This window comes from Rhinolophus ferrumequinum, chromosome 22 (genome assembly GCF_004115265.2).
Source record: "Rhinolophus ferrumequinum isolate MPI-CBG mRhiFer1 chromosome 22, mRhiFer1_v1.p, whole genome shotgun sequence".
Taxonomy (NCBI): Eukaryota; Metazoa; Chordata; class Mammalia; order Chiroptera; family Rhinolophidae; genus Rhinolophus; species Rhinolophus ferrumequinum.
Window position 1 is genome coordinate 5612451 of NC_046305.1, and position 13259 is coordinate 5625709.

General features: G+C 41.8%; 1 protein-coding gene across 3 annotated transcripts; it reads left to right on the forward strand.

Annotated features, from left to right (window-relative positions):
- TIPRL (TOR signaling pathway regulator) lies at positions 1-13259 on the forward strand. Of its 3 annotated transcripts, none has more exons than XM_033093514.1 (7): positions 1-345; positions 2986-3165; positions 3835-3934; positions 5487-5618; positions 8927-9022; positions 11699-11761; positions 12715-13259. In XM_033093514.1, exons 1-7 carry the CDS (start codon positions 242-244, stop codon positions 12856-12858), a joined length of 819 nt encoding a protein of 272 aa, XP_032949405.1. In that variant the 5' UTR covers positions 1-241; the 3' UTR covers positions 12859-13259. The 3 variants fall into 3 exon arrangements, with proteins under 3 accessions (XP_032949405.1, XP_032949406.1, XP_032949407.1); XM_033093515.1 differs by lacking the exon at positions 1-345 and adding an exon at positions 429-830; XM_033093516.1 differs by lacking the exon at positions 1-345 and adding an exon at positions 1011-1164.

Here is a 13259-nt window from a genome sequence, read left to right on the forward strand (position 1 = left end):
TGGGTCACGCAACACTGGTAACTGGTCCCGGAAGCAAAAGCCGAAGGGGCGGAGAAGAAGGCGGAAAGGAGGGCGGGCGTGCGGATTGGCGACGGGGCTGGGCGGGGCCGGGCATGGTAACGGCTCTGAAGCCGAGGGGCTGGGCCGCAGCGAGGCTGGGGAGAGCGCTGTCCGCTGCCGCCGCCGCCGCCGCTCCCGCTCCAGCCTGTTCCGTCCGGGCCGCGCGGGCCCCGCCTCAGCCATGATGATCCACGGCTTCCAGAGTAGCCACCAGGACTTCTCCTTCGGGCCTTGGAAGCTGACGGCGTCCAAGACCCACATCATGAAGTCAGCGGACGTGGAGAAGTGAGGCTCCGGGGCCGGGTCGGGGCGCGGGCGGGGAGCTGGGCCGGGGCGGGAGGCAGGGCCACTCCGCGCAGCCCCCACCCTGCCCTGGGGCGGGGGCTCGGGCCCTGAGGACCGGACCTTTGAGTGACAACGCGCGTACATAGTCGTGTCGCTCCTCCTGTCCTCCGGGGGCGGCTCGCCGCGCTCCGCCTGCCTGAAACTGTCACTCGACCCGGGTTGGAGTCGCGCATGACTGTTGGGGGCTCTCCGCACGCCGTGGGTCCCTACCTGCCCCGCCTGCGCCACCTTTCCCCCCGTTTCTTCCGGGGTGGCTCTGCCCCGTTTCCTTGGGGTTGGTGATGGAGATGATGTACATGCTTGGTGTTTAGCACGTCAGGCACTTGAGACACGGAAAGGGAAAGACAGCCTCTGCCTCCAGGAATTCACAGTCTCGTGGGAGAGACAGTTGTAATGCAGTGTGAAGAGCTGCTTCGTACAGATGTGTACGTGGGGTTCCCTGAGCTCATGGAGGGGGGACGGCGCATCCAGAAGTTGGGCTGCCTGGACTGGATCTTAAAGTGTTGCTGGGTCAGAGGGCGCGCGTAAAGCCGGAAGGTCAGGGAGGGGGAGAGCCGGGATTTGGTAGAACTGTTTGTCCGTGTGGTTGGAGCGTGAGGTTCTAGAAGGGGAGCAGTGAGACGCGAGAGGTAGGCCCAGGGGAGTGGAGGGATGACTGCGAGAACTTCCATGCCAGGCTAAGGAGTTTGCAGTTTTGTCTGACTACCATTCCGTGTAATTGTGTACAAAGGAGCGACGCTCTGGAAGGTCTCTTTGGAGGTAATGAGGTGGCTGGGTCGGAGGGCTGCAGGACTGGGTGAAGGGGACCGCTTAGAAGGGGAGAGAGGACAGGAGAGGTTTTAGAAGATTAAGTCCCTGCATTTGTTGGCTATTTCATGGGAAGCGGAAGGGAAAAGGAGAAATCTATCGGGATGGCAAGATTTCTGGCTTGGGCTAGTGCATGGGAAGCATTGCCATTGAACAAAGTGAGAAACCCGGCAGGCGGGGCAGGCGTTGGGTAGAAGTGACTTTAGTTTGTTGAAATGTGAGTTGTGTGTGGGTCATCACGTGCACCGGCAGCAGGCATTTGGCTACATTCATCTCAGAGCTTAGAAAAGACTTGCCCATGAGTCTAGGTTTGGGAATCATGCGTACAGTTGATACCTGGAGTCTTGGGAGTGAATGAAGATCATCTAGAAACCATCAGAAGAAAAGAAAAGGTCGTGAGATGGAACCCTAGAGAACACCAGCATTTTAAGATTTAGGGAAGGGGAAGAGAGGAGAGTCATGAAAGGACGTTTAGCTGCCTGGTAAGAAACAAAACAAAACAACATTCTTGCAGACTCAGTAAGAAAAATTAGGGAAATACAGAAAAGAAAGGAAAAAAAGACTGAGTTCCTCGGAGTTTTCTTCTCCATATAACTTTCTCCGTTACATATTGCACCATATACATATAATTGTGGTACACATAAAGCAGTCAACTTCTAATTGTTTTTACCCTATAATTTACTTACAGACTCTTGAAGAGGTGCTGGATGCATGGAGACTTTTAAAAGGGAATCAAATTCCAGATCTTTCATCTCTTTGTTTTTTTCTAAAATAGATCTGCTTGAGTATACTTAGTCCTTCTTATGACAAAAGAAAGGCTTACCCTCACATGTCCTAAATTTTTCTGTGATGCATTGCCCTAGGGTGTAAAAATCTCTAGGATGCTAAATAAATGGATTACGGGAATTACTGGGTTAAGGAAGCTTCCTTTAATGAATTCAGGCATCTTAATCCCATAGAAGCTTCCTGGCTTCTCTGCCTTATAAAATGGTCATACCTGTTTGTTAAGAGCAAAGCTTGGCATTAGAAATGGTGTTAAGATAACTCTGAATTTAGAACATTTGAAGCAGTGTAAGTTGGTGACAGTAATTCTTTTACGTCTATAACTAGAATAGTTCGTAGAACTACCAGAGAGGTACATACTCATTGAACTTGAACGCATTATCTTACAAGATTGTTAAATATGATGATCTGTAACCATCAAGAAAAGGTAAAATAATATTTTATATTTTCTGTTTAAGAACGCAGAAAAATCACGTACACCTGAAACTAACATAATATTATATGTTAGCTATATTTTAATATTAGGTTGGTGCAAAAGTAATTGCGGCTTTTGCAATTATTTTTAACCTTTTAAACCGCAATTACTTTTGTACCAACCTCATAAAAATCTGTTAAAAAACAAAGAGAGCATAGAAAAGTCTATAATACATTTTGAAAGCTTTCCAAAATGAAGAAAATAAAAAAATTGTTACATAAGGTAACTGGGAAATTCACTTTCATGGAACCTCTGTGTTAGGTATGCTTCAGGTTGCTTGGTTATTTCTATATTTGTTTATTATCTGTCTTACTTAGCCCACTACCTGGTACAATGCCATAATGATTGGACAACGGACGATGAAAGCATCTTTCGACTTTATAAATATGTCATGTTTATTAAACTATATATTATTTAACATTTAGTAATGTAGGAAGTATTCTGTTGGGATCAAAAGGAAACCAAAGTGCTAACAGTGACATAAAATAATCCTACCTGATTTGGGTTATGCATAGGTTAGCTGATGAATTGCATATGCCAGCTCTTCCCGAAATGATGTTTGGAGACAACGTTTTAAGAATCCAGCACGGTTCTGGCTTTGGGATTGAGTTCAATGCTACAGATGCGTTAAGATGTGTGAACAACTACCAAGGAATGCTTAAAGTAGCCTGCGCTGAAGAGTGGAGGGAAGGCAGGTGAGAATCGGGGCCGTTACAGGTGAAACAGCAAAGAGGTGAAAGACATATTCAGTCATTATACGTGTGTTTGATTAGAATGAAGGGCCAGTAGTATTATTAAACTCGATAGTGGGATCATCCTAGAATTAAGTTTTTTCATCCATAAAACAGAGATTAGTCACCCCACAACTTGACTACTTGTGGAGTTAAATGGAATTACAATTGAGCTGAGCTATGTAGGGTTTACTTTTTGAGCTTTCAGGGTTTTTTAGTGAAGCGGCAGTACACCATGTACTTGAATGTTCCTGTTTTGGAAGAAGAATGTTTATGTTTTGCGTTGAAAATTTGTGGAGCTTTGAAATTCAGAAAAATAAACTTTCTTCGATCATCAAATCAGCAGTTATTTACCTCGTGCCTGTTATGTACTAGGTTCCTTGGAGGATGCAAAGGACTGTGGGCCTTTACACCATGTCCTTGGGCAGTGCACACGTGATTGTCATCAGCACATGACAGGTTGCATAAAATAAGTGCAGAAAAAAGGGAAGTCTGGTACTGGGGAATTCTGACAAGTACATGCATTTAGTAGGACATTTTGCGTTATTTGTAGGATGTAAGTGTGTGTCATGTGTGAATACAGACCTATATTCTGCGTCACTGAATCTGACCCTTCTCGTTTTGGTATTTGAGGACGGAGGGCGAACACTCCAAGGAAGTTGTTAAGCCGTACGACTGGACCTATACAACTGACTATAAGGGCACGTTACTCGGGGAATCACTCAAATTAAAGGTAAATCTTACTTGTTGCTTTTATGAGTCACTAATTGTCTTAGTCTTAGCATTAGAACTTTTTAGTAATGGCTTATTTTTCGCTACTACTTTCATCCTACCGTGTTTCCCCGAAAATAAGACCTAGCCGGACAATCAGCTCTAATGCATCGTTGGGAGCAAAAATTAGCATAAGACCCAGTCTTATATTGTAGTAAAATAAGACCGGGACTTATATTAATATTTGCTCCCAACGACGCATTAGAGCTGATTGTCCAGCTAGGTCTTATTTTCGGGGAAACACATACTTACTTTTTATTGTGGGAGGCTTCAGACCCTTAATACGAGTGGATTGTCTTATTGATTATCTGCAGGAAATAAAAGAAGAAAACAGTGCAACAATTTTTATTCTTAAAAGTATGATTAATAGCAATGCAAACTGCCTTAATGTTGTATTTGTCACTATGAAGAAGCATTAAAACATGTATCTGTCCTTGACATAATTTATTAGGTGACGTAGACAGATCAGCTATGTGGGCAAAGAGGACTTCTGGTCAGACAAGTTAGGTTTTTGTCCTGCCTGCACTATGTGTGAACCTGCACATTACTTTGTCTGTCTGAGTCTGCTTTATTAGTAAATTGGGTAACCAGAAATATCTGCCTCATAGCGGAGTTCTGATACGAGATAAGCTGTGGGAAAGCTCTCAGTTCATTCCGAAGCTGTGTGTTGCTGTTAAGTTGTATCCCTTGAGCCCTGCTTATCACGGTAGATGACACGAGGAAGGTGGGGTCCGTAGGTCTCGCATTGCGAGCTGAGCTGTGTGTTGAAATCTTACAGTGTGACTGAAGTGAAGGAAATTCGGCTTAGGTTGCAGTCTCTAACTGTCCCGCTCTCTTACAGATAACGCAATTTCAGTGTAACTATTTACATTAAAAGTGGTTACTGGAGGCCCTCTGTCATATGTTGGTGCTTAGGCAGAAATGTCCAGGAGGTTGGGTTGTGCGTGGGTTCTTGTCTCTGCAAAGATTTTTAGAACCTTGGGAAGGTAGACATTCACAGCAGGAACGTATTCTTACCATCAGTTTCTGCCGCTCCTCCATTCCAAGCTTTAAGTATTTTTCTGTGCTGCTTCCAGGTTTTGAGAGAACCTGTCTTCCTTCCTTTTTGCCTCCCCCCCACCCCGCTTCCTCCTTCCCTTCCTTCCTGAGCTCTTACTATGTGATAGCACTAATCCTGGGAACTGTGGATTAGCAGAGAACAGACAAGAACCCCTCCTTTACAGTCCACTGGGGGAGGAAGGTCCCATAAATCCCTTATAATAAACACTTCACAGACAGATGTTCTGTCTTCTCACTCCTGATGGAAAACCTCTGCAGACCGGCGTAGGCCATTTGACATTTCGTTGCCAGGAGTGAGGAGAGGAACTTATTCTAACCTGATCCAATAGTGATGATGACGACCTTGTGGGCTGACTTAGGGAAAGCCTCTGGAGGGTCTGAGGTACCATCAGCCACTTCCCTGTGTCTCTAGCTCCTTAAAACATGTTCTGTGCGCCTTACATTTTGTCTTTCAGGTTGTACCTACAACAGACCACATAGACACAGAGAAACTGAAAGCCAGAGAACAGATTAAGTTTTTTGAAGAAGTGCTCCTATTTGAAGATGAGCTTCATGATCATGGCGTTTCCAGCCTGAGCGTGAAAATTGTGAGTATTACGATTTTCGTGTAAAATTTCTTTCTTCCATTCCTACCATTGGTCAGAAATATAAGACTCACTTTGGATCATACCATCTTAACATGACGTCATGCGAAGTTTCACTTGGGTCTAGGGTACATCTTACCAGTAGCCGTTATAAAAGTCACAAAATCTTAGTGCATTGTCAAGACTTTAGTTCAGGCAGCATTTATTAACGACCTGCTTGGCAACTTTGCAGTTTGTTTGCTTATTATTTAATGTGAATAAAAACTATGACTTAATGTTCACATTTTAAATTAAAAATGATGTTGAAAAGCTCTGCAGACGGTAAGTGGATGTCATTTAAAGAACTGACCCGTGTGTCAGAATTTCAGTGCACTATTAAATTACTCTTCAGTTTCCAGCACAGAAGTGGAAACAGAATTGGCAAATGTTAATTTCCTGGGAAGACAAACTACTTCCATTAACAATGCTATTCAAAAAACAACAACTACAAAAAAAAAACAACCATGCTATTCGTGTAACATGCCTTAAAAGAATAATAAACAGGCCACTAGCAGTTACTCATATTTGTTTATTATTAGATTGTAATTGGGTTTCTAACATTTTCTAGAAAAACTTGAATTGAAACTTTTTATTAAATGTCGTATCCTTTAAGACCCAACTAAAATGTCACCTCCTGGGGCATCCCAGTTTCAGGTCACCCCTCTCGTAAGAGAGCTGTACTTTCGCTTTAATAAAAATCTTTGCTCCTCTAAAAAATAATAATAAAATAAAATGTCACCACCTCCGTGAGGCCTTCGCAGCAGAGTCAAATATCCCTTCTCTACACTCCTGTAAGTTAACCGCTCCATTGTAGCACTTATCACAAGGTCTGTCAGAGATGGGCTCCAGAATCATTGTTCTTGAAGCGTAATCATTGCAGGTGTTGTTTTGTAAACAATAAAGAATGAAAACAAATCAGAAGCGGCATTAAATTTAAGGTCAAGGTTTTCTGTAGAATCAGAGGATTTTGGAATTGTGATGAATTTTTAGGCCTCCGTGTTTTATAGACAAGGCCCTAAAAGACTACTTTGTCTAAGATTGTGAAACTAATTAGTGACAAAGTTTTCTCTGAACCAATATATATCATTATTCTCGTATTAGATCATTGTTTCTTTAACGCCTTACTCCCTGTTCACCTACAGTTCTCCCCCAGTTGATCTTGTGTCATTTAGATTTGTTCACTCAGATTCATCCAGTCATGTCCCTTTCCACTTGTCTACCCACCTACAAAAAAGTACGACGTTGAATGTTCTTTATGAGTATGTACATTTGGGTGTGTGTATCCAAATGGGTGGGTGTATCTATGATGTACACGGGTGGGTATGTGGGGAGCACATGTGCTTTTGTGGATGAAATTGGTGGAGAGGGGACGACGTCAGTATATTATGCATGTAGCAGAGTAAGGAGTAATGTCACGGACATTGTGACATGCCCTTCGCACACAGCGAATCAGTTCACCGCTCGGCCCTTATTCCTAATCCGCTAGGACCCAGATCCTGGCAGGCTTAGCTTTAGACAGGACAGGCGGCGCTTCTCCCATGGTGACGGGAGCATAGGGGAGCAGGACATCAGTAAGGCTGCCTCCGTTCCCGTGAGGCCCACACCTGGAGCTTGTCAGTTACCAGGTTAGGTATTGAGTTATCTTTAACATTGTAGGCCAAACACTAGTTCTTACCCGACAATGCTTAGTGTACTCGGTGTGCTTGATGGCTAGGCAGATGTGGAAGAGGCGGGAACAGGTGAGGAAAGGCTTTTTAGAGGAGTGGGGTCGGGGTCCCTCATCTGATTTTAGGTGTGTACGTTTCTCTTCCTGCTTTCCCATAAACCGTATAAGTCGTAATTATGAACTAAAAGCAAATTGATTTAGAATAAAGTGATATGTATTTCAATGTGTAAATGCATAATGTGATTACACTAAGACATAATGAAGTATTAGGTAGTTGAATTTGCATATTGAATGACTGTGGATGTGACAGTTACAAGTGTAGGCTGACAGATGCCAGGTATGTCAGCGACTCAAATAACACAGTCCGGCGCTGCCATTGGTGATGTACGTTTTCAAAGTGGTGAACAACTCTTAGTAAAATTCCAAATAAAACAAAGTATGATGTTTCCTTGACTTTCAAGGCAATTGTCTTTCTGGATAATGGAGTGACTTTTGTATTTATATGTAAAATGGAATTAGGTTCTCAGGTCAGATAGTTAAAAGTCGTTTTTCTCACCTACAGGAACGCCAGGTGAGATGCGTGGAAGCTCTGTGGGATGTGGGGTTGGCCGTGGTTGTACAGGTGCTTCCTGTGCGTTACAGAGCATTGCACGTTCTGGTCCTTAATTGCTAATGTTACTGTTGGTTGCTCATCATCACCGATGTCCAAACGCCCCTGGGAGAGAACTACTGCCTTATAACATACAGCCGTGTATTGTGGTAGAATTGGGACGCACTGGGACCTCCCAAATCCTAGCCTCCCCACTGCCGTGCTGAAATGGCACAGCGACCGGCTTCCTGTGTTGTCACGTGCCGCCGTTAATAACTAATTTTGAAACCTGAAGAAATGTTGTGCATCAATCTTTGCCATAAGTTATAACTAGCGCGTTGTCAGGTATTGATGTGTTTCCAGATCCCTTCATTGTGGCACATCAAGGGGTCGTCACTCAGGTCTTCCTCCAGCTCTTCTCTCGTTGGGTCTGTGGCTGCGAGCGGTATTCCAGTGCCGTGTGGCCGAGCTCTTTCTCTAGCAAAGAGAGCCAGCCTCCGTTTCACTCAGCCCACAGCTCGTGCGCACCTGCTGCGTGCTAGTTACTTCTCTAGGCACTGGGGACACCGTGCGGAGCACAGAGATATTCCCCGCATCTGGGAGCCGCATCGGGGAGCCGGCATCCAGAGGGGGGAATGGGCTTTAAGCAAGGAAACACCTCAGGGGGCCTGCTCCTTCGTAATGGAGTCCTGCGAGAGAATAGCGACCATTGTTTAAAGTGAGCATAATTTCACATTATTTCGGTATGTGTTACGTCTTTTTAACTTCAATGTGTTTTGACTTAGAAAAAATACATTTCTATTGTAGGAAACAAACCGGGATGTTAAATGATATGATATAAACAAGGTTTGGAGTCTTAGTGGGAGCTAGGAAAAAGAACCTCTACTTCAGAGATCTCTGTGTACTGCTCATTCAGCTCTCCTCCAGTGCTTTAAAACCTTTTTGTTTCTCTTTGCAAAGTAACAAAATACTTAATTTTCATTAAGTATTAATGTGCCTTTCTTTTTTTTTTTAAAGAGAGTAATGCCGTCTAGCTTTTTCTTGCTGTTGCGGTTTTTCTTGAGAATTGATGGAGTGCTTATCAGAATGAATGACACGAGACTTTACCACGAGGTATTTATTGTCATTTAACAAATATAATAATCGATATTGGGCCTGTTCATGTTATTTCATTGTCTGAGAATTTGAAATTAAATAATGCGTTATATGGCAATCTTTCTAACTTTTAAGATTGGGTGTTTCACATTCACTGTTGACTGAAGTTACTGAAACATTACATCTTCTTTTCCAAAAGTTCTGGTAGCTGCAAATGTTCTCTACAGGACACTCCCTACTTGGAGAGTCTGATGCTTTTAAAAACTCTTGTATGTCCTTAATCTGTGTCTAAGAAAACTGTCCCTTAACTCTTAGACCTGTGTTTATAGTGTTATTTATATAAGGTCCTGATATTAGAAACAGTAATAACATGGCCTCCTGAAACTTGTATTCCTTAATTATTTAGATAGTTGTTCTAAAGTCTGAAAGCTCCGTGCTCCATCTGAAGGAACTTTTAACAAACGAAGTGTATAAAAAATAAAGTGATAAAAACAGGAGCAAGCTTAAATCGAAAATTTTTCTAGCAGCTTCATCGCAGCCTGTCCTTTCAGTGAATGTTTTACTTGACATTGGTGATCATGCAGAAGGACGACTTAGAGAAGAGACCTCCAGGGTCAGTTAGCGTAGGCGTAGCAATGGTTACCTTTCTAACACCCTAGGAAATAAACTCTGTTATGATCTCTGTCTCATAGCTGAGCTAAAGAAAGACTATAACTATGCTTATGTTTTTAACTCAACAACATTGTGTTTTTAAAGAATTCTCCTTAAAAGATTCTAATATACAGTAATCCACAAATATTAATTAGGTGGTTGCTGAGAGTTGTATGAGCTGTGATTGAGAAATAACAGTGAATGTTTAAATTAAAAAAATTTATTACAGTAAAAGACACGTTGCCATTAATTCCCCTCAAAATACTCCCCCTCGCTTCGAACACACTTACCCCATCGTTCTTGCCACTTTCTGAAGCAGTTCCGGAAGTCCTCTTATGTGAGTGTCTTTAGTTACGCTGTTGTGGCTGCTGCCTGGACGTCCTGAATTGATTCAAAACATTTTCCTATCATGGTCATTTTGACTTTGGGGAAGAGCCAAAAGTCGCACTGTGCCAGATCCGGTGAATAAGGTGAACTAGGAAACACCGTCATATTTTTATTTGACAGAAATTGCCATATTCTAGAAGTGATTTGTGACACAGAGTCACAAATCGTAATGGAGGATACGTAATGGAGGATAAAGTAAAGACACGAAAGATGACTTCCAGAACTGCTTCAGAAAGTGGTTAGAATGATGGGATAAGTGTGTTCAAAGAAAGGGGGAGTATTTTGAGGGGGATTAATGGCCATGTGTCTTCTACTGTAATAATTTTTAAAATTTAAACATTCACCGTATTTTTCGATCACACCTCGTGCATATATGGATGTCCATGGCAATGTTGTTTATAATCCGAAATGGCAGAAGAAAGAAACTCACTGCCCACTGAATGGGCACTGAGTAAATCGTTTCCTCTATATCCATATAGCAGAAAAACATACAACCATTAACATTAATGGCAGAGAGTTCTATTTAACTGATTTGGAAAGATGGGCATAAGATTATGTAAGATTCTGTGTAGCGATTTCTAAATGTTAAGGATAGTGTCTATAGGAGCTGTGATTACTGATGATTTATACTCTGTATACTTTATGATATTTGATTTTTTTTTTTTTTTTTTTTTTTTTTTACTTTATTGGGAAACAGTGTGTACTTCCAGGACTTTTTTCCAAGTCAAGTTGTTGTCCTTTCAATCTTAGTTGTGGAGGGCACCGTTCAGCTTCAAGTTGTTGTCCTTTCAGTCTTAGTTGTGGAGGGCACAGCTCAGCTCCAGGTCCAGTTGCCGTTGCTAGTTGCAGGGGGTGCAGCCCACCATCCCTTGTGGGAGTCGAACCGGCAACCTTGTGGTTGAGAGCCCACTGGCCCATGTGGGTATCGAACCGGCAGCTTTTGGAGTTAGGAGCATGGAGCTCCAACCGCCTGAGCGACTGGGCCAGCCCCTTTTTTTATTTTTATAAGGAGCACTAATCTGTCCTTATTGACATAAAAGTTTGAAACCTTCGGGAGTATAATCTTGTGGTTTTCTTTTATTGAAAAGTATTTCCCCAAAAAACAAATTGTAATAAATTGCTGTTTTAAAACCTAAATTAAAAAAATCTTAAATGGGAAATATTGAAGTACCAAAAGAAAGTGATTTTAAATAAGCAATTTGGCAAGAATTTGTGGAAATGGGAGAGAATATAATTTTTTTTCAATTCTTTTTTGGTACATAAAAGTAGCCACAGTTATATAGGTAGTTGATAATATTTATACCCTAAAGAAAAGATGTAGTTACAAACTTGAATATTAAAATCTCTTGCATATTTCACTTATATATGTATTTACTTTGAAAGTAAAACCTTTGCCTGTGTTTCTCTTACATGGTAATTATTAAATCTGTTTACATGTTGATAGCTGGTGTTACTGTGATTCATAGGGATTGGAATTAATAATTCAGAATTACTGGTAAGAGTTAAATAGCAATTATCTCACTGAAAAATAAGATAGTCCTATTAGACTTCATGCTACTTTTAGAACCTGTCCTAAAATGTAAGCAGTTTTGTTTAATAGAAAGGATTATAAAATCAATATAAATTTGTTGCAACTTTTTTTATTTTTAAACATAGGCTGACAAGACCTACATGTTACGAGAATATACATCACGAGAGAGCAAAATTGCTAATTTAATGGTACAGTATTTAAAGATCCCTTTTTGGACATTGTATTTTTATGTTTCATTTTAAATGCGATATCTCCCCATGTGACACCTATCCACCCGCATCTGCATCCCTAAACTCATTAACTCACCTAAAGGGCTCTATAGGATAAATCCTCCTCCGTATAACTTTATTGAGCTTACCTCAAATCCAGGAACAAATCCAGGAATGTATGTATGTTAGAAGTACCTTAGCTATTATCCAGTTTAGCTTCCGCATTTTATTCTGGAACAACGGAGACCCAGACGTGTGAATTACGGTGAGTCACACATCTGGTCGGTGGAGCCGCAGCTGGCACCAAACACACGTTCTTTCCACTTACCACCTGCCACCTTAGGATTCCTTTCTACTCATTCTCCGTTTTCCCCCTGAAAGTGGTAATTCTGCACCATGACTTGTTGGTTTGGGCATAATTTCTCTTTATTTTTTGCTCCCGTGGGCCTTGTAATGGGCTTCCTTGGAATTTAGGATTCTATAAAGAGTTGCTTAAAAAGTGATACTTTCCTGCAAACTTGGTATTCTTTTTTCACCCTTTGTGCTTCCTTCTGTCTGGGCCCAGTATCCATGGGTTACTGAGATTGCACTCAAGGCTGCACACTGGGCTCTAACTGAAGGCTACTGCTTTCAAAGAACAAAAACAACAGGGAAAGGAGACTGGATTAAGATGTGTTTAGTTCTCAGCACCTTTTTGGGAGCATTGTACACACCCCATCCCGGGATCTTTGAGGAAATCATCCAATGACAGCTGAAGAATCAGTAACCAGAGATACCTGGTATTTTAGGAATACTTAATGATGTTCCTTATCTACATACATTGCACTTCGTTTGAAAATGTGCATGCTTTATGAATGCTTGAACCAAAGCATTTCTAAAAAGTATCAATGCAATAACTGAATGTATGCTAATACGATGTCTGTATTTCCTAGCATGTTTCACCTTCCCTGTTCACGGAACCTAATGAAATATCACAGCATTTACCGATAAAGGAGGCAGTTTATGAGAAGCTAATATTTCCAGAAAAAATTGATCATAACCCCACAGACTCACAAGAAAATACACCTGTGGAATAGAATGTGATGTACCATATACTCACCGTGGAATCTGACTGGAGACCTTGGCTATTTGGACGGGGATATTTTTATTATGAGAATTAATTGCCTTGTCTATGTGCAGATTTTCTGTAGCCTTAAAGGAAAAACAATAAAAGGTTGTTGCAGGTAGGTTCCATTCAACGGCTGTTTGTGCTGTCTACCTTCATGGAAATTCATATTCCAAATTTATATTTCCTAGAGTTAGATTTGGATTTCTAAATTGTCACAAAGTGAGATGTCCCCAGTAGGGATCTGTGTGTGTCTTATGAGCAGTGGGCATAATCTGCGTCCATCATGAAACACTTTTCTCCCGTGAGGAGGTTCATTGTCATCTCTGAACCTCCCGTGACCTTCATGGGGTTGCTGACCGTGCACATTGA